Source organism: Oryza sativa, chromosome 7, assembly GCF_034140825.1.
Source record: "Oryza sativa Japonica Group chromosome 7, ASM3414082v1".
Classification (NCBI taxonomy): domain Eukaryota; kingdom Viridiplantae; phylum Streptophyta; class Magnoliopsida; order Poales; family Poaceae; genus Oryza; species Oryza sativa.
The window spans coordinates 18,347,240-18,367,497 of NC_089041.1; the positions used below are offsets into that span (position 1 = coordinate 18,347,240).

A 20,258-nucleotide genomic window follows, 5' to 3' on the forward strand; every position below is an offset into this window, starting at 1 on the left:
TAATTAATATAAATATAAACAATTCCGAACGGTTTTCATAAGAGTAGTAAGAAAATAGTACCATTTCCGATTGTTTTCAGTGGTAACTCGAACATTGTGAACACAAAACAGAGTGCGAGCCGAGAAATAGCCTTTTTGGCCCCGCGTAATGACATGCGACAGCTTCCCTATGTTTTCTTCTCTTAGGCTGTGTCCTCCCCCCTCTCCCTTTTCCCAACTCATATCTCTCATTTTTCACAAGCACGTTTTTCAAACTGCTAAACAGTGTGTTTTTTTGCAAAAAAAAATTATATACGAAAGTTGTTTTAAAAAATCATACTAATCCATTTTTTTAATAAAAGTTAATACTGAATTAATTATGCAATAATGCATGCTCCGTTTTGCGTGTCGGGGAGGAGGGCAACCCCTCCTCCCGAACGCAGCCTTATTATAGTCGACCAAAAGGGATGGAGCTAGAACGAAATATAAAAGGGTGCCACTTTACTTAATTTACTCTACTTTACATCGAGTTTAAACTCACATGGATGCCTAAGTTTGTATTGAAGAGGGCGCACACACAATGGCGGATCCAGAAACTTTCGTGAGCCTGGGCAAGTTTAACAACAAATATAGTATACATAAGACTATCACTGGTGGAGAAAGGGGCTTTACTCCCGGTTGGGAGCCCCCCTATAGTCCCGGTTATACAACCGGGACTACGAATCCGGGACTAAAGATGGGTATCTTTAGTCCCGGGTGAAATAACCGGGACTAAAAATCCATCTTTAGCCCCGGTTGGTAATACCAACCGGGACTAAAGATGGTGGGAGCAGTCCGGTTGATTTTTTTTTTTGCTCAAATCGATCTACTTCCAAAATATCACTAATCATATCCCCAAATCATCCACAAATCAAAGTAGCATCACAGATCTGGAAGAAATGCATCACAGATTACAAATACATCACATCACAAAATCTCAAACAAAAAATATATCACAAATCCTAAAAGAAATACATCACAACTCAAATACATCACAGATCAGATCCAATATCACATACATCACAGATCAAATCCAATGAATCACAAATTCAAAAAAAAATCACAAATTAAAAAAAAATCCGGCAGCAGATGAGAGGGCGTTGCCGGCCTCCTGGTCTCCATCCTCTCGGCCTCCGCGCCAGCTTGGCCTCCGCCGCGCCCGCCCGGCTGCCGCCGCGCCAGCCCGGCCTCCGCCCCGCCCGCCCGGCTGCCGCCGCGCCAGCCCGGCCTCCACCCCGCGCCAGCTCGGCCTCCGCCGCGCACGCCCTCCTGCCCGCCGCGACAGCCCGACAGCCGCGCCGCCCGCTCGGCCTCCGCCGCGCATGCCCTCCTGCCCGCCCCGCCCGCCCTCCTGCCCGCCCGGGCGCCGCCGCGCCCCCCCGCCCGCCCGGCCGCCGCGCCCACCCGCCCGGGCGCCGCCGCTCCCGCTCGGCCGCAGCTACAGAAGAATACAGAGAGGGGAAGGGGAGGAACAGGAGGAATACAGAGAGGGGAAGGGGAGGGGAAGGGGAGGAACGAACAGAGGGGAAGGGGAGAGGAAGGGATGGAGGAGTTAATGAGAGGGGAGGAGATCGAGAGGTCTGTGCGCGGATATTATCGAGATGGCAGCGGCTTGGGTTACTCTTTACTCCCGGTTGGTATAAACAACCGGGACTAAAGATCTATTTTTAGTCCCGGTTGTTTATACCAACCGGTAGTAAAAATAATTGGGATCTGTTTTAAACCTGACAACTTCTTGAACCGGGACTAAAAATGATCTTTAGTCCCGGTTGGTGTTACCACCAACCGGGACTAAAGATCAAAAAGTGCCCTTCAACTTTTAAACCGGGACAAAAGATGCTTTTTAGTCCCGGTTTTTATTAGAATCAGGACTATTGTGGAATTTGGCCGACCGACCAAAGATAGTTTCTCCACCAGTGTATATAGATCTGTAGATCATTTTAGAGTTAGCATATGCTTTGCTATTTTACACGAAACCGTTATAAGTATGTAGTACTGTGTATATACTGCTGCTGCTTCAATTCATACGGTGATTAAGAAAGATGATTAGCAAGGTAATTAGGATTAATATAATGGGACATGGTTTGCAGCCGGCGGAGCCTGAGCAGCTGCCCAGGGTCACTGGCCCTGGCTCCACCACTATTCACACATGTTAAAAATAGATAAGATATAGCTAAAAAGATTTCTTAACCGGTTTCTGCACACCCTCTAGGATACTCTACCTCCGTCCCCAACACGTAAACGTTGGCAAACAGCTTTTTTTTTTCGCCGGGCCTGGGCATACAGCTTTGCCCGACTCCTGCGCCGTAGTTTTCGTCGTGTCGTGCCATCCCACGGCCACTACTGTAGCACGTCCGACAAGAGAAAAACCTAAACAGCATGTTTACTCCAACCGGGCTTATAAGACTGTCATTTTGAACAAATTTAAGGTTAAACTTTAACATCTTTAACCATTAATTATTTTTAAAATATTTATCTTATAGATATGGAGACCATAGGTATAAATTAGTCTTAAAAAGTACTTCAATATAAAATTATATATTTGTTGATATATATGTACATACAGTCATACACACGTGCATATATATATAGAAAATAATAATCAAGATTGTTTTTTTGAGACCGTGTACTTGTATGTAACGACAAGTATTATTAAGTACATCTTAACACAATGTTAATTAAGTGCATTCCTGATACCCGCCGTTAAGAGGTCGTCAGACTTACTGTCCGCCATGCTCTGGCTTAGCTCCTTGATGAAACCGACGAGCCGCTGGAACTCTGCCGCCGATGACCCACCGTCATCGGCGATGTCCCGCCTCAGCTGCCGCGCCAGCGCCTGAGCCGACGCCCTGATCTCCGCGGACTCCATCGCCTCCCTCACCATCCTCTCCACGACGGCGGCGTCGCACACGTCCTTCATGTCCAGCCCCGTCCTCCACACGCCGCCCACGAACCTGCTGTTGATCTGCTGGTCGGCGAAGAACGGCCAGCACACCGTCGGCACGCCCTCGCCGGCGGCCTCCAGCGTCGAGTTCCAGCCGGCGTGCGTCAGGAAGCACCCCACGGCGCGGTGGCGCAGCACGTCCAGCTGCGGCGCCCACTCCACGACGCGCGCCCTGCTGTCCCCCGCCGCCGCGGCGGCCTCGCGGAGGGCGGCGCTCTGGCTCGCCCCGACCATGTCCGGCCGGAGCACCCACAGGAAGGCGTGCCCGGCGGCGACGAGCCCGTGGAGGAACTCCGTGAACTGCTCCAGCGAGATGACGGTGAAGCTGCCTAGGCTCACGTAGACGACCGACCGGTCCGGCTGCCCGTCGAGCCACGCCATGCAGCCGTCGTCCGCGCGCCACAGGCTGCCCGCGGCCGCCGGCGCCGGGAACATGGTGTGGAGGGGGCCGATGGCGAAGACGTCGCGCATGTGCGGCGCGATGTGCGCGAGCGCTGGCCCCTCCATGGACGCGGACGTGTTGAGCACGAGCGCCCGCGCCTTGCGGCTGTGCGCGGTGACCTCGTTCACCGTTTGCAGCATGGGATCGTTCTGGCTGTCGCCGCCGCCGCCGCCTCGGCAGAAGCTCGGAAGATCCCGTCGGCGAAGGAAGGTCTCCATGCCCGGGACGCCGCGTACCGGCTCGTCGAGGTCGCCGCCGGCCGGGAACGGCAGCTCGCCGAGCTCGAACAGCCTTGGAATCGACAGGTAGGCCAAGAAGCTGCACGCGCTGACCGTGCGGAAGCCTAGCGCCGGGACGCCGATCTCCTCAGCGATGTCGATGGCGAGCGGCATGATGCCGTCGGCGACGACGCAGGTCACCGGAGGGAACTGGACGCCGGTGCTGCCATCGTCACCTGCACGCACAAGCGAGGCGAGCAAGACGCGGCGGTACGCGACGCTGCCCTTGGTCCGGATCGACTCCATGTGCTCCAGGAGGTCGCCGGCGGCGCGCGCGTGGTCGTCGGGGAGGCCGTCGGGGATGGACAGGAAGCGGAGGCGCGGCGAGCCGGCGGCCAGCGCGGCCGCGGCGCCACCGAGGCGGCGGAGGCTGCGGTCGGAGTGAAGGAAGGTGACGTGCAGGCCGGCGCCGAGGAGGCCGGTGGCGAAGTGCATCATGCAGTTGATGTGCCCCTGCGCTGGGAACGGGAAGACGAGCACGTGCGCCGCCGCCGCCGCCGCCGCCATGTTCGTTCTCTCGCAAGCCGGGTTGCTAAGCTCGCGGCCTGCAGCGCGCTGCCCTCGACAACGTTAACCCTCTCTCTGTAGTTGGTAGGCGCTCTCACTCAGTTTATTAGGGCATTAACACTCAATTTAGGAGTGTGTCGCCCTGTCGGAGGAAGATAATTAATTACGTATACCTCCATGCATCCAAACCCAATTTTGTTATTTATGGACAAATCTTCTCATAAAAACTTGACGAATATGATTATAACACAAACATAGTTGTATGTAACTATAATATAATATAACATGTATAAAACTTTCATATATAATTTTAAACCGTTAGATTTGTTTCAATATTTCAGTGAGGAAGAAAAATAAATCACAGTATATGCATGTGTGAGAGGATTTGGTCTCATGACTTTTGTTTCACGGAAATAGAATGTTACGGAGGAATTTTTGAAAGTTGTAGTTACAATGTAATTACATCACGATTGTACTATAATTACTTTTGTCAAATTTGTGAAAGAAAATTTATCAATACATGTATAAGTAGTCCCATCTTAAACTAGGATGTACCCTTCTGACAATGCACAGTGGCTTTGAGCCTTTGATTGGGGACCAAAATAATTTGTATTTCAGCCTTTTAATTATTTTTAATTAAGTCCACAAACTTAGCTACTGCCTTAGAACCACTGATGTCTTTATACACATGTTTTTATATTAAATATGCAAAACAACCTCTAGAACCACCAAGAAAATTGCATTAATAGCATTTGGCCCACTTGACAACCACTTATATTTATAATCTTTCTTCTTCGATGTCTATTCCGGGTCCATATCGAGGAAATCAACAATATTGACGGTGATGCTTCCACGCTCAACCCATCACCAACCTTTTCCCGCTTCACCCATCACCCATCACTCCTTATTTTCCGGCCACCAATTGCTCCTCGTTGCTCTAACCAGTGTTGAGATACACCACAAATATAAGGTAAGACCTAAAACCATATGTCATTTTACTTGCAGCAACTAGCAAATGCTATAATGTATAACATCTTTTTTTTTACCTTAAGGTGGGGCCCACAAGAAAAACAAATTCTATTCATCCACTTTAGCATTAAGATTCAAAGCTAACATACACATTGTGAAGACATAAAATAATTTTATATTCCTTATGGCTAGCTCTAAGCTTAAAACAAATTTAATAATAGAGCCAACTATAAGCTTATAACTTATATTAGAGTTAACATGTATTATTAAACCAATACTATAGACCTTTTCCCGCCCTTCTCCATCGAGTTGTTATCATACGGCTCCTACTCCTTCATCATCACATATTTAGAGACTACTTTTCGCCATTATTTATTACCTCAAACTCAAGTCATCAGAGAACTTTGTGATGATTTATTAAGAATCAATCATAGATACGGATTTCTATTCTCTTAGGAAATTCATCACGGAAGGACAAATCTGTTGTAGTGTCAAGAATTCACGATGCTCACACTACTACAAAATATTAAATAGGTGTCACCACTATAGGTGCCGATAATGCTAAAACCGGCACATATAGGCCTTTTCCCACCTTCGCGGGTTGAAATCGTAAAAAACCGGCACCTTTAAGTAATTATAGGTGTCGGTTCTAAATAAAACCGACCCCTATTGTATTTTGTGTCGTACCCTTTTGATTTGCAAATCAGTGCCGCCTCCCTTGTGCCGATTGGGAAAACTGGCACCGAAGGGGGTTTTCCAACCGGCACTAAATCTCTTCTCTGTAGTAGTGTCACACCAATCTTCCCCATGTTGGGTTGTACCACATTTGGGTCATACTAGCTAAATGTCTATTGCTCTGCTACGGAAAAAAATATCATAATATTGACTGTAATAATATAAAAGCAGATTTTTCACGAAACATGCTACTCATTTTTTATAGAGAATACTCACATTAATTTAATTTACATGTGGATATCCATTTAGATTTAGATGTTATGTAATACTAAGAAATTCAAGAGCTCGTGTAGCGGTGTGGGGGAAGGACACTGATCACCGTGCTGTCGCCGCCTGCCGTCCTCGCTCATGTGATGATGGGGGGAAAGGGGAGCTAGGGGTGGAGAAAGAGAGGGGTCACTGACATGTGGGCTCTACAGACTACAAGCTGACTTAGTTGGTTGGACCATATGATGAGCACATCCCAGTTACACTTGACGCAAACAAGGGCAATGGTTTACGTCATACATCACATGAAGAAAATGAAGATGATGTAAACCAAGTTGATAGATTACATCTCAGCAAGAACGATCAAGCATATTGGTCCAATTACGCGCAACCGTTCTAGGAAAATACAACAAGAGGTGAACTCTCTCTTTGCTCAGCTTAACCCAAATTTTAGTGAGAATTTTATACTACCTAAATGCTCTACCTTTTTATTGCTAAGGTTTACGCCCGAGGACGTCATCACTATGCCAAGAAGGATGGGTTACGTTGAGGACGACAAGGGTTACATTGAGGACGACAAGGGTTACGTTGAGGAGGAATCAGCCCATGCCCAACCAGCAGCTGTCTACGCCAACAAGAAGATGGTTTACGCTGCAAAGGCTCAACTTACAAGGCTTGTGCGACCCAGCCAGTCAAGAGACGGGTTGCATGGCATACATGGTTGGAAAGAGGGACACGTCTAGTTTCCAACGTATCAAACCCCACCTCAATATCATTTTCCAAGAAGAAGTGATGGCATTTTTACTGAAGCCTTGACCACCAGAACGTGGCTTCTTATGTTCACACCTCAGCTAGGAGGGATGTTCCTAGTATAAATACCTCTCTACTCCATCCATTAGATAACTTTTGTTCAACCAAAAACCTAATGTATGAGAGATTGCTGAAGACTGCATAAGTGTCTTACCCCTTTGTTCTTGTGAATTCTTTTGTACTTGTGAGAAGGCTCCTCTGGTGCCCCCTAGTTCGTGCTCTACGGCTTTCAGTTCGGCTGCACTGTATTGTGTGGATTAGTCTCAGATTGTGGTTCTGTGATTGCTCAGTTTGACGGGTCGGAGTCCAGGAAGCTTCGGATCGTTCTCACCCTCACCACTTGGTCGCAACCAACTTTGGCAGGTATAAAGCTAGTTATTCCGAATCGTGGTTCTGCGATTTCTCAGTGTGACGGGTCAGAGTCCAGGAGGCTTCGGATCGTTCTCACCCTCACCACTTGGTCGCATCCGACCTTGGCAAGTATAAAGCTAGTTATCCTCTTGCTGCTCGCAGCTAGTTACCCTCTTGTGTTTCGGTTTACACTGGCACTCTCTGTCTTGAACCTACTGCCATGAAGATTGGGCCACCCCTCGCGAGTGTGTTCGAATCACCATATCAATGAGCCACGTTAGCGAAAATCGTCTACAAAATAATCGAGCGAGTCAAATTGTATTCTGTTTGAGTGATACGAATTAGATTAAACCTATAATTTAGGGAGTCAAAGTGGACTTATTTCAAGTGAGGGTGATGACTGTGTGTGGCTGGGTTGGGCATCATTACTTGTAGAGAAGGCAAGTTAAACATATGATGATGTAAGAAATAACCAGACAGGCAATATGCAGTGGTAAAAATAGAGGCAGCTTTTTTTGCAAACAGTGCGTTGTACCTATTTCTCCTCATCATACACATAGACAGCTCAAGAAAAGTACTATTTGCTAGTAGAGAAAATTGATTTGGTATTGTTAATGAATTAATTGACTCGGTAACATACAATTGGGATTTACATGGGCTGAAATGGTAGTATGGTACACCGTATTTGGCTTCGTGATTATATGGAACACATCATTTCTTGGCATTATGACCCAAGTGTTGCTTTTTTGTTAGATCGGCTTACATTATTTGCAGGAACAAGCTCACAAGGAAGGACAACCAGGTTGTTCAACAATTGGTCCTGGATTCAACTAAAGGAAAATTTAGGATAATAATATAGCAAATAAGACAAAGCACTTCCTATGGAGGTTTACGCATAATAGCCTTCCTCTAAAAGTTAACATTAGGAGACGTGGTGTACAAATAGATACTATTAGTGGATACCCCGCGCGTTGCAGCAAGGAATTTAGAAATATTTCAAAGTTTGCTCGAAGAAAAATGTGTAAATCGCAGGCTTGTATTGTCTAGATGTAAAATATTTTGAGCTCTATAGTAATTGATATAAAATTGCAATTGTATATGGCACATGGATGGTTATGTATCAAATCATGAGAGGAATCCAATGATTATTTCCAACTATATAGGATATATTGATATAGATATCTAAATGGTTATTATTAGTTCTATAGTAGTTGATATGAAATAACAATACAACATGACACTTAGATGTTTAATTATGTATCAAGCATGAGAGAGATCCAATGGCTATTAGTTTTCTAGGTGTCATGGTTCAATGCACATTAAGCTTTATAGCAATAACTGCACTTAGTGGGTTGTAAATGCATATGAGAAATGGATGGTTGGTATCAAAGCATGGGAGGGACCAAAGACTACTATTATGTAGATGAGGTGGCTCAATGCATGCCTAGTTTTTTCCAACTATATAAGATATATAAATATGCCAATCTTGTAGGAGGTATGGCGAAGATGGCGGTTACTCTTTTTTCAAATGTAAGATTGTTCGAAAATGATGGTGTCAACTAGATCTTGAGCAGGAAAGATCAAAACTAATGTTGTGCAATTCACCCAAAGAGGTGATGGAGGAGATTTGGAAGTTTTCTCATCACAAACAATTGAAGATAATTACTTTCCTTTGGAAATGGTGGGATGAAAGAAATAGAGTAAATTCACGACAAGTCTAAGTACTCCATCCGGGCTGATAATACTTGTCGTTTTGGACAAGAGTGGGGTCAAACTTTAGAATCTTTGATTATGAATCATTTTTAAAATATTTGTTTTTCAAATATGGTGACTACATGTATAGATTGGTCTTAAAAAGTACTTTAATAAGATCATATATTTGTTAACCTTTTTTACATATTATAATAGAAAATAATGCTCAAAGTTGTTTTTTGAAGACTGTACTCTTGTCCAAAACAACAAGTATTGTCAACCCGGAGGGAGTACAACAACAAGCCATCATGAATACAATTTGTTTTACCCTAGAGGATTTTAATTGTCTAGATCAAAGCCATGATCTAATGCATAAGACAATGAAATGTTTGTCTTGAAGAAAACCGAGACTGGTTTCCTGAAAACAAATATTGATGGTGCTTTTGATCCAAATATAAGAAATGGAGGATGGGTGTGTCTACTATGTGATGAACTAGGGAACTTGTTGATGGCTGCAACTGGAAATTTGGAAAATTTACAAGATACTTTACATTCCAAGGCATGTGTGGAGAGAGAACAATAATATTGCTAGTGGAATTGGGTATTGAAATGCTAACTACTGAATCTAATGCTCTCAATCTAGTATTTGGTATAAATGATCTTGACGAAAATAATGGTATTAATGCTGTAATTTTTAGAGCTGTCAAACTTTTGTTGCTATATATCTAGTTATAATGATGTTAGTGTCCGGTTCTATCCTAGAAATTGTGATAGTGTATTGCCCATGTTTTAGCTAATTTTGGAGCTTTCCTGAAGACTAATGATAATTTCCTCTTGTTTCATGAAATTGTAATGGATTGCCCATGTTTTAGCTAATTTTGGAGCTTCCGTGGAGCCTAACAATCATTTGCTTGTCTGGTGTCTAGCGATTTAGCTAGATCATCTTCTATGAGGAAACACCAGTGGTATAGTACGTTGATGGAATAGTGGGTCCAATCACCATGATTCAAATACTAATACCCAAAAAAATATATACATGCCACTACTTAAAAAAAATGTTTTTTTACTAGAGCGGCCAGGCTAACAGCCTGCAACTAAATGCCTTATAAAGATCAAATTTCATAGGTGGGTGTCTAAGAGACCCGCTTGTGAAAATTGCTGGCAGCCCCCTACGACACCTGCCAATGAAGTTGTATTTTCGACGAAAAAAATAAAAATAGAAAATACAATAATGATTTGGATCTAGACTTCCAACAGCAAACAACATCAACGCAACAACAGCAAACAACAAAACAACAACATTATTTCAAGATAGCCAACAACAAACATCAAGAACACAAGAGAGGTTGGACAGAGGGCCGGAGGGAGGGCCACAGGATGGCTTTGCCGGTTATGGAGAAGGGACAAGGGAGGGCTCACGGAAGGGCGGAGAAAATTGGTGAGGTGGGAGTCATTTGTGGCTTTTTTTTTAAAATATGGCAAAAAATTTTTACGGTGTTCTAAGTAACAGCACTTGATCAAAATCTCTAATATATTGCGGAGAAAATTGGTGAGGTGGGAGTCGTTTGTGGCTTTTTTTAAAAAATATGGCAAAATTTTTTTACGGTGTTCTAAGTAACAGCACTTGATCAGAATCTCTAATATATTTTTACAAGCCTGTATTTTTTAATTTTGCCAATAAAAATAAAAGGGTGGTGTTAAAAATGATTTTTTAAGTAGTGTGCAAGTCTTCTATATAATTAATTGAAAAAATATACTATTGACATTTTCTTAAGTACAATGTCTGAAGATATTAGAGTGTGTCATGCAATAGATTTTTCGTATAAAGTAATTTCAGTCTCAAACTTCTGGAATTTTATAAAATTACTAATGCAGCATAATAGTTATTATGAAAAAATAATGATAAAAAATATATATAGTTGAACGTAGGGTGTTGCATCTTGCGCAATTAAGAGATTGTTAGAGCAAAGAGAGTGACTGATTCACGCACGTATAGGCCCATTCCACCGAAGACCCGATATTATAATCGACGTCGTCGTTAATTGCAACCAAAAGATGAAAATTACATAAAGCTAGTGGGTATTAATGAAAGTTCTGGCTTGATTTCAATAAACCGGCCAGCAATATTAATAACATGAGCACATATGCCACGTACGGCCGATCGAGCATCAACACAACGAACTAATTAATTATTCAGTTGATGTAATAGTAATAGTAATAGCAGCAGCAGCAGCAGCAGCAATAATAATAATAATAATAATAATAATAATAATAATAATAATAATAATAATAATAATAATAATAGTTCAGCATTCAGCAGGGGCTTCAGACTTAACAAAAACCTCAAATAACACAGATACGGTACTAAATTACTAGATAATAAATAATTTAGTTATTCGGCTATGCATGACGATACGCGATACGTCCCCATATATAGAACAATGAGTCTGCATGCAAGCTTAGCAATGGCAAATTGTGGTCTCAAACAGAAAGCTTGGATACCAGCTTCTTCTTTGGCCTCAGCTGAAAAGCAATAATGTTGGAAAAATACGCGTCAAAATAGTTAACAAATATTCAACGGGATTAGCTATATATTTATCGTTAAATTTTAACTAAAAAATTTGACAAATATAAATATAGTACAATCATGATATTATTATATTGTAATTTGCATGTAATTATAGTGAAACATCTATGTAACTTTCAAAAATCCTTAAGTGACATGCTAATTCCGTAAAAACAAAGATAATTGTACCGAATCCACTCACATGTGCGTGGATTATGATTTTTACCTATCTCCCTTGCATGAATTCTAAAGCAAATTAAACGGTAGTTACATGTAAATTAAACGATTGTACTCTATGCAAAATCGTATAGGGAATTTTCAGGGACGGATGGAGCTAGATGGGGACGTGCTAGTGGGAAACTTTTGAACCTAATTACTTATAAAAGTAATTTAAGTATCTTTTGAGATTAATCTTATTGTCTTCATGTTACTAAGGTAATATTTTAAAACTTTACAAAGATTGACATCAGTTTTATCCAAACAATTAGCAATAATTATTTTCAACCTAGAGGCCGGGAGTATTCAAAAGTGCAACATGCATAAAGTTATATATATACATCTGATGAAAAGGTTCGACTACATCTCTTTAATACTTCCTCCGTTTCACAATGTAAGTCATTCTAGCATTTTCCACAATTATATGAATGAATGCGGGAAATGCTAAAATGACTTACATTGTGAAACGGAGGGAGTACATTTCTATAATTTGGGTCATGACCAAAAAAGACAAACATTACAGGTGATATCTAATTATCTATATATATCAAACGGCCAAAATAAAATAGAACATGGATCTTAGATATCACTACTAAGTGTACTACTACACTAACTAACTAATCTAAGAACATGAATATAATTCAAGTGCGCGTTGATCAATACGAAAGTTACTTTCCGGAATCAAAATGCACCATAAAAAACACAAGGATAGAGATGATCACCTCGTTGGTGTGGCCGCATTTCTTCTTGCGACAGTTGGTAGCCTTGTAGGGAAGGCGCGCGTAGCACCTGCATATATAGACGCAAGATCAAAATGAAAATTAAACATGGAGATTGAATGGGCGATCGATTTCAGTTAACAATATTTGTGAATATATATATAATCCATCAATTGATCAATCGAGGACGTACTTGCGGCAGATCATCTTCTTCTCCATCTTGCTGCGGGCGAGGGCGAGGAGGTTGGGCTCGATCATCGGGTAGCCCGGGCGGCCGCCGCCGCGGAGGCGAAGCACGAGGTGCAGCGTCGACTCCTTCTGGATGTTGTAGTCGGCCAGCGTCCGGCCGTCCTCCAGCTGCTTCCCGGCGAAGATCAGCCGCTGCTGGTCCGGCGGGATCCCTGCAAATTAATAATATAACACATGAATAACATCATTTAATCAGATATCCTTCGATCCAGCAGAAAGCTAGTGAATTGAAAAAAAAAACAGAGAGAAAAGAAATTAAGAAACAGGCGAGGGATCGAACATGCATGGAATATATGATGAAATTAAAATGGATGGGTAGATGTTAATTGTTGTGGGTATATATATATACCTTCCTTGTCCTGGATCTTGGCCTTGACATTGTCGATGGTGTCGCTGCTCTCGACCTCGAGGGTGATGGTCTTCCCCGTCAGGGTCTTCACGAAGATCTGCATCTTGCAGAGACGTGGATCTCGCAAGGCAGTGGTACTAACAAACTTTTGGCTAATTCGATATCGGTGGTGTGGCAACAAGTGTGTGGCGCGGCCTGTGGATGAGATGAGCTGATGATCGAGAGTTTTTATAGGGTTACGAGAGACAAGCAAAACCCTAGCTGCGCAGGCGCAGGAGGAGGAAGAGGCGGGCGGCGGCGGAACGGTTGCCGGATTAATCGAGTGCATGCATGGCATCATCGGCGAGATCAGCGGCCACACGTACCCCGCGCGCGTTGGATCGGATCGGATCGGATCCCCCTGCAACTGCAATTCTTGCATGGCCGCATGTTGCATGCATATGTGACGCGGCCCGTTTGTTATTTAATCCCAGGAACCTCCATGCAGCTGCGGAATAAGTTCACTTTGTGACCCTCAAAACTGACCGGAATCTAATCCGTTACCCTAAACCACGAAACTGGATATCTCGCGATAATGATGCCCGTCGGGCGATCGGGCGGGGGAGGAGAAATCGGGCGCTCCCCCGCCGCATGCACGCGCTCCCCTCCCCTGGCCCACCACGTGTCCATACACACAACTCTATTGCAACAAATTACCCATATATTTTGAAAACTCTCTATTAAGGGAATTTGGTTTATTTTTTTATCCACAAAAAATGTTTCATCTAGTGTACTCATAATGTTTCACTATGCATAGATCTAATGTTGCAGTGAACGAAACATTCCATTGCAACAAAAAACCCACATATTTTAGAAACCTCCTATTAAGGGAATTTGGTTTATCTTTTGTTCCACCAAAAAATATTTCACCTAGTGTACTCACAATGTTTCACTATGTATAGATCTAATGTTGCAGTGAACTGAAACATTTTTTTCACTATTTGCTGAAACATTGTTTTTATATAAGGTGAAACAACACCCAATTTAAACGAGTGAAACATTTTCGATCTACTTAGTGAGACAATTCCTATATACCTGGTAGAATATCGTGCAACATTTTTAAAAAATTCAATAATAAGCTAATTTTTTTTCGTTGGAATATATCCATGTGTAGTCTTGTTTTAAAGATTTAATTGCAACGAATTTAATGGTGCAATCGGACCATGATTTGGATAAGTAATTTAAGAGAAAAATCAGTTTAAAGTTGTTTTGCACGTAAATCGGGTGCTGATGTCAGTGCCCGATTTTTATCCAAATCGTCGGGCGCCCGAGCCATAGGCAGCCCCGGATATCTCGACCCCCAACTCTTAAAACCAGTATAATTTGAATCCCTCGGCGGTTTTGGAGGGCGGTTTCGCTGACGTGGGCCTACAAGGCATCCCAGTCATCAAATAAATTAAAAAAAATTAAGTGGGGCCCACCTATCAGGGACTCCACCCCTATATTTTTTCTTTTCTCTCCTTCTCGATGGCAGCGGCGGCGGCCATCGGGACGCAGCGGAACCGGACCGAGGGCGGCGGTCGGCGGCTAGGATGGCGGCGGCTCGGCCGTGGTGGCTCGCGGTAGTGGGAGGACGAGGGGAACGGCGGCAGCGGCTCACGGCAGTGGGAGGGCGAAGGGAATGGCGGCGGCGGCCCGCGCTGCCGCTCATCGTCCTCGTCCTCACGGTTACCGACGTGGTCTCCGACGGCTCGCCGGGGTCGGGGCCACTTTCGGCTGACGTTCCGTCCACTCGCGCCGTTCAGCACCGACGAGGAGGGCGGGGAGGAGGCTAAGGCGAGGAGAACCAAGTTGATAGAGCTCTTAAAAGAATTTAGAGATTGCTTTGCTTGGGAATATTATGAAATGCCAGGACTCAGCCGATCGATCGTTGAGCATCGGCTACCTATCAAACTCGGGGTTAGACCACATCAGCAACCGCCGAGAAGATGCAAAGCCGATATGCTTGAACCTGTTAAGGCTGAGATTTAACGCTTATATGATGCTGGTTTTATTCGTCCTTGCTGGTATGCTAAGTGGATTTCTAGTATAGTTCCTGTTATCAAGAAAAACGGCAAGGTTAGGGTATGTATTGATTTTAGAGATTTGAGTAAAGCTACCCCAAAGGACGAATATCCAATGCCAGTGGCCGATCAACTGGTTGATGTTGCGTCAGGGCATAAGATTTTGAGTTTTATGGATGGAAATGCTGGATACAATCAAATTTTTATGGCTGAAGAAGACATTCATAAGACAGCTTTTAGGTGTCCCGGTGCAATCGGATTGTTTGAGTGGGTTGTAATGACTTTCGGCTTGAAAAGTGCTGGGGCAACGTATCAAAGAGCTATGAATTATATATACCATGATTTAATCGGCTGGTTGGTTGAAGTCTACATTGATGATGTGGTTGTTAAGTCTAAAGAGATAGAGGACCACATAGCCGATTTGAGGAAGGTTTTTGAGAGAACCAGGAAATATGGCTTGAAGATGAATCTGACAAAATGTGCTTTTGGTGTGTCGGCTGGTCAGTTCCTGAGATTTCTTGTTCATGAGAGGGGGATTGAGATTACCCAAAGAAGTATCAGTGCGATCAAGAAGATTAAGCCTCCGGAGGATAAAACAGAATTGCAAGAGATGATCGGCAAGATTAATTTCGTTAGAAGGTTTATTTCTAATTTGTCTGGAAGGTTAGAGCCTTTTACACCATTATTGCGATTAAAGGCCGATCAACAGTTTACTTGGGGGGCAGAGCAGCAAAAAGCTTTGGATAATATTAAAGAATATTTGAGTTCTCCTCCAGTTTTAATTTCTCCACAGAAAGGGGTACCTTTTCGGTTATATTTGTCGGCCGGTGAGAAGTCAATTGGCTCGGTTTTGATTCAAGAGCTTGAAGGAAAAGAAAGAGTTGTGTTTTATTTAAGTCGTAGGCTCTTGGATGCAGAGATTAGATATTCTTCTGTGGAAAAGTTATGTTTGTGCCTATATTTTTCATGCACAAGGTTAAGGCATTATCTGTTGTCCAATGAATGCACTGTCATATGTAAGGCCGATGTTGTTAAATACATGTTGTCGGCTCCAATTTTGAAAGGAAGGGTTGAAAAATTGATATTTTCCTTAACTGAATTTGATCTTCGGTATGAATCGCCGAAGGCAATCAAAGGGCAAGCTATAGCCGATTTCATAGTTGATTATCGTGATGATTCAATCGGCTCGGTTGAGATTGTGCCCTGGACTTTGTTTTTTGATGGATCGGTTTGTGCTCATGGTTGTGGTATCGGCTTAGTTATAATTTCGCCTCGGGGGGCATGCTTTGAGTTTGCTTATACTATTAAACCTTATGCGACGAATAATCAAGCTGAGTATGAGGCAGTTCTTAAAGGGTTGCAATTGCTCAAGGAGGTTGAAGCCGATGCTGTTGAAATCATGGGAGATACTTTGTTGGTGATCAGTCAGTTGGCAGGAGAATATGAGTGCAAGAATGATACGTTGATGGTTTATAATGAGAAGTGCCAAGAACTGATGAAGAAGTTTCGGCTAGTGACTTTAAAGCATGTATCTCGAGAGCAGAATATTGAGGCCAATGATTTAGCTCAAGGGGCATCGGGATATAAGCCGATGATCAAGGATGTTCAGATTGAAGTTGCTGCCATGACGGTCGATGATTGGAGATATGATGTGCATCACTATTTACAAAATCCATCTCAATCGGCTTCTAGGAAGTTAAGATATAAGGCGTTGAAATATGCTTTATTGGATGATGAGCTTTATTATCGAACGATTGATGGAGTATTGCTTAAGTGTTTGAGTGCTGATCAGACTAAAGTTGCAATCGGCGAAGTTCATGAAGGAATTTGTGGTACTCATCAATCGGCTCATAAGATGAAGTGGTTACTTCGGCATGCGGGGTATTTTTGGCCGACGATGTTAGAAGATTGTTTCAGATATTACAAACGTTGTCAAGATTGTCAGAAATTTGGTGCAATTCAGAGAGCGCCAGCGTCGGCTATGCATCCTATCATTAAACCATGGCCGTTCAGAGGATGGGGAATTGATATGATCGGCATGATTAATCCACCATCGAGTAAAGGACATAAGTTTATATTAGTGGCAACCGATTATTTCACCAAATGGGTAGAGGCGATCCCTTTGAAGAAGGCTGATTCCGGGGATGCAATACAGTTTGTCCAAGAACATATAATCTACCGATTTGGTATTCCTCAAACTATTACGACTGATCAAGGCTCCATCTTTGTGTCTGATGAGTTTGTTCAGTTTGCCGATAGTATGGGTATAAAGTTGTTGAATTCTTCACCGTATTATGCACAAGCTAATGGGCAAGCCGAAGCATCTAACAAAAGTTTGATCAAGTTGATTAGAAGGAAAATTTCTGATTATCCTCGGCAGTGGCATACTCGTTTAGCCGAAGCGTTGTGGTCTTATCGGATGGCTTGTCATGGATCAATCCAAGTTCCTCCTTATAAGCTTGTTTATGGACATGAAGCTGTTTTATCATGGGAAGTTCGAATCGGCTCCAGAAGAATAGAATTGCAAAATGATTTGACGGCCGAAGAGCACTATAATCTTATGGCCGATGAACGGGAGGACTTGGTTCAGTCGCGATTACGAGCACTAGCAAAAGTTACTAGGGATAAGGAACGTGTTGCTCGGCATTATAATACAAAAGTGGTGCCTAAGACCTTTTCGGAAGGTGAGCTTGTGTGGAAATTGATTTTGCTGGTTGGAACCCGAGATAGCAAATTCGGCAAGTGGTCACCAAATTGGGAAGGGCCGTTTCAAGTCCACAAGGTTGTGTCTAAAGGAGCATACATGTTGCAAGGACTCGATGGAGAAGTTTTTGGGCGAGCGCTTAATGGCAAGTATTTGAAGAAATATTATCCAAGTGTTTGGGTTAACGCATAATCGACTAGTGTTGTTGATACATGATAGCCAGTGCGTTTGCATCGCCTTGAGGTGGCCGATATTGCATATATCGCCCTTAGTTGTTTTAATGTAATCGGATGCAGTTTGCCGATGTACAATGGCCGATATTGTTATATCGCCCTTAGTTGTTTTAATGTAATCAGTTGCAGTTTGCCGATGTACAATGGCCGATATTGTTATATCGCCCTTAGTGGTTTCATATTTTTATCAATGCTCTTGACATTGTAAAACTAGGGGGGCATATATATATAAAAATTAAAATTCCAAGTAATTTTTTGAGCAAAGCTTATACGTCATATTAATCGGAATGTTCCAAGTCATATTACACAAAGATTATTGAGATAAGTATCGCTGGATAGCCGATATAGCTCTTTGCCTAATCTGTTCTACTTCCTCTATGGCATGGGCATCTTGAGCGTCGGTTCCAGGAATGACCTTCAAATATTTGGTCATATCAGCAACATTCTTGATAGCCGATTTTAACCTTGCTTTTTGTTCTTCGATAGACTGTGGGAGATCGGCTAACTTCTTGTTCTCTAGATCCAGTTCAGCATTGCATTCTTGAAGTTGTGCTAGGAGTTCGATCTTGCAAGCTTCAAGCCGGTCAATATTGGATTTGATCGGGCCTTCAGATAGTTGATCGAGCTTGGCTTTTTCTTCATGAACAAGTTGCCGATTGGCCTGGATTGTTGCTTCGATGTCTTTGCGCTCTTGACGCTCGGCTAATCTCAGCTTGGCCTTTTCCAGCTTAAATTGATGTTGCTCAAGATAAACAGCTGGAGTAAGGATATCGGCTAACTCATCGGGGATTTGAGCCTGGACCTCATGAAGCCGAGTCCTAATTGAATCACAGTCGACTACTAGGCTGTCTAGTGATGATGTCTCTAGCCGATGAGAGATATCTTCAAGAGTTTTCTTCACGTCATCAGACAAAGGAGCTAGAGCCTTGCTAGTAGTGTCAACCTCTGTCTCCTCATCAAGATAATCTCTGATATCAAAAGAGAAAAGATCGGCTAAGTCCTGCAGTAATGATTTAAAGAGAGTTAGAGATCAAATAGGCATAGCCAATCTGCATATATTGGTTATAAGAAATTTACTGGAATAGCCAGAGCAGTTGGTTGAACTTCTTCTTCTATGTGGTGACTCCCTACAGCTGATGGGGTCCGATCGCTTGATGCTTGTTGAATAGGAGGGGAAGGAGGCTGAAAATAGACAAGCGTTATATAAAATCAGCTTAGGTTAACTAATGAAAGAAGTAAGATTATTGTACCAGTGGGGCTGGTTTAGATGTCATTGGAGCCGATTTCTTCTTCACAGCAACCTTCCATTTCTGCAATTACCAAGTATGTGAGCAATCGGCCATAAAGTGAGATGATTACAAAAGTGGTTAGAGAAGGTTGCTTACTCTTGTAAAAGGAGTTGGAGAAGAAGGAGTTGGAGGGGTTTTCTTAGGTAAAGCCGATGGTATTCTTTCAGTATCGCTTACTTCGGCTGCGGCTTGATCAACATCTTCTCCGATTTCTTCTTCATCCAGAGCTTGTTCAATGGATGGATCTAGGGCAGGCAGATCATCAGCTGGTTTAGCTTTCTTTTTGATCTTCTTCTTTGGAGCCGGGGCCAAAGTATCTACAGCCGATGATCTGGTTTTCCGTTTCTTACCGACATCGGATGGTTCTCTGATAAGCCCTTGAAGAAGAGCTGAAGTCTTGGGGGCATCACAGCCGATGACAGGAGGAGATGGCCCACCTCCATTAGGAATTAAGCCTGGGGCGTAGGTGATATCCCTGCCACTATTGCTTTGACGAGGAGGAGAGGATTCTGTTGTCTACAAATCAAAGAAAAGATTAGTTAAGATAAATCGGCTAAGCAGTTATTCAAATGAAATCAAGTAAAGTCAAAGACTTACCTGAGGGACAACATCTGGAAAGAGGTCTGTCATGTACATTGAAGCTGGTTGGTGGAATAGATGCAACTTCCATTCACCCCCACCATCTATCAAAGTTTTTGCTCCCGAACATTGCTAGCTCTATGTTTTCAATGCTGCCCAGAGGGGGTCCTGGAAGGCTGAGCAGCCGATCCATCATCAAGGTTGACGAAATTTCTCCTCGACATTGGATCTTGTCAGCAAAGAATAAGCCGGTTGGGAGTTGGCCCATTCCAAGCTGTCTACCTAAACTCGTTGGGTGATAGAATTCGTAAGAGGCTTGGATGTTTCTTCCTTGATGGATGCCGACTGGAAGAATGCAT

The 20,258-nt window shown here is 43.2% G+C and overlaps 3 protein-coding genes across 3 annotated transcripts; all 3 read right to left on the minus strand.

The window, feature by feature from the left end:
- Positions 1–2,519: 2,519 nt before the first annotated feature.
- LOC4343260 (myricetin 3-O-rhamnoside 1,2-glucosyltransferase UGT709G2) lies at positions 2,520–4,355 on the minus strand. Its single transcript, XM_015790125.3, has one exon. The coding sequence runs from the start codon at positions 4,187–4,189 to the stop codon at positions 2,693–2,695; it is 1,497 nt and encodes a 498-aa protein (XP_015645611.1). The 5' UTR covers positions 4,190–4,355; the 3' UTR covers positions 2,520–2,692.
- A 6,855-nt stretch (positions 4,356–11,210) lies between these two features.
- On the minus strand, positions 11,211–13,345 carry LOC4343261 (ubiquitin-ribosomal protein eL40 fusion protein). The gene is made up of 4 exons (XM_015790668.3): positions 13,053–13,345; positions 12,648–12,855; positions 12,458–12,524; positions 11,211–11,476 (listed from the first exon to the last, which is right to left on the minus strand). The coding sequence occupies exons 1-4, from the start codon at positions 13,153–13,155 to the stop codon at positions 11,435–11,437; spliced, it is 420 nt and encodes a 139-aa protein (XP_015646154.1). The 5' UTR covers positions 13,156–13,345; the 3' UTR covers positions 11,211–11,434.
- A 4,999-nt stretch (positions 13,346–18,344) lies between these two features.
- LOC136357433 (uncharacterized) lies at positions 18,345–19,956 on the minus strand. Its single transcript, XM_066312691.1, has 4 exons — positions 19,918–19,956; positions 19,498–19,836; positions 19,282–19,341; positions 18,345–19,031 (listed from the first exon to the last, which is right to left on the minus strand). The coding sequence occupies exons 1-4, from the start codon at positions 19,954–19,956 to the stop codon at positions 18,345–18,347; spliced, it is 1,125 nt and encodes a 374-aa protein (XP_066168788.1).
- Positions 19,957–20,258: the final 302 nt, after the last annotated feature.

Bases quoted from the DNA above. Each gene is read 5' to 3' on its own strand.
- LOC4343260 (XM_015790125.3), bottom strand. From the start codon at position 4,189: ATGGCGGCGGCGGCGGCGGCGGCGCACGTGCTCGTCTTCCCGTTCCCA.
- LOC136357433 (XM_066312691.1), bottom strand. From the start codon at position 19,956: ATGTACATGACAGACCTCTTTCCAGATGTTGTCCCTCAG. The intron at 19,342-19,497 runs GTAAGCGATACT...TGGTAATTGCAG, and splicing joins TTGATCAAGCCGCAGCCGAA to AAATGGAAGGTTGCTGTGAA. The intron at 19,032-19,281 runs GTACAATAATCT...TCATTACTGCAG, and splicing joins CATCTAAACCAGCCCCACTG to GACTTAGCCGATCTTTTCTC.
- LOC4343261 (XM_015790668.3), bottom strand. From the start codon at position 13,155: ATGCAGATCTTCGTGAAGACCCTGACGGGGAAGACCATCACCCTCGAG. The intron at 12,525-12,647 runs GTACGTCCTCGA...CTATATATGCAG, and splicing joins AAGAAGATGATCTGCCGCAA to GTGCTACGCGCGCCTTCCCT. The intron at 11,477-12,457 runs GTGATCATCTCT...ATTGCTTTTCAG, and splicing joins AATGCGGCCACACCAACGAG to CTGAGGCCAAAGAAGAAGCT.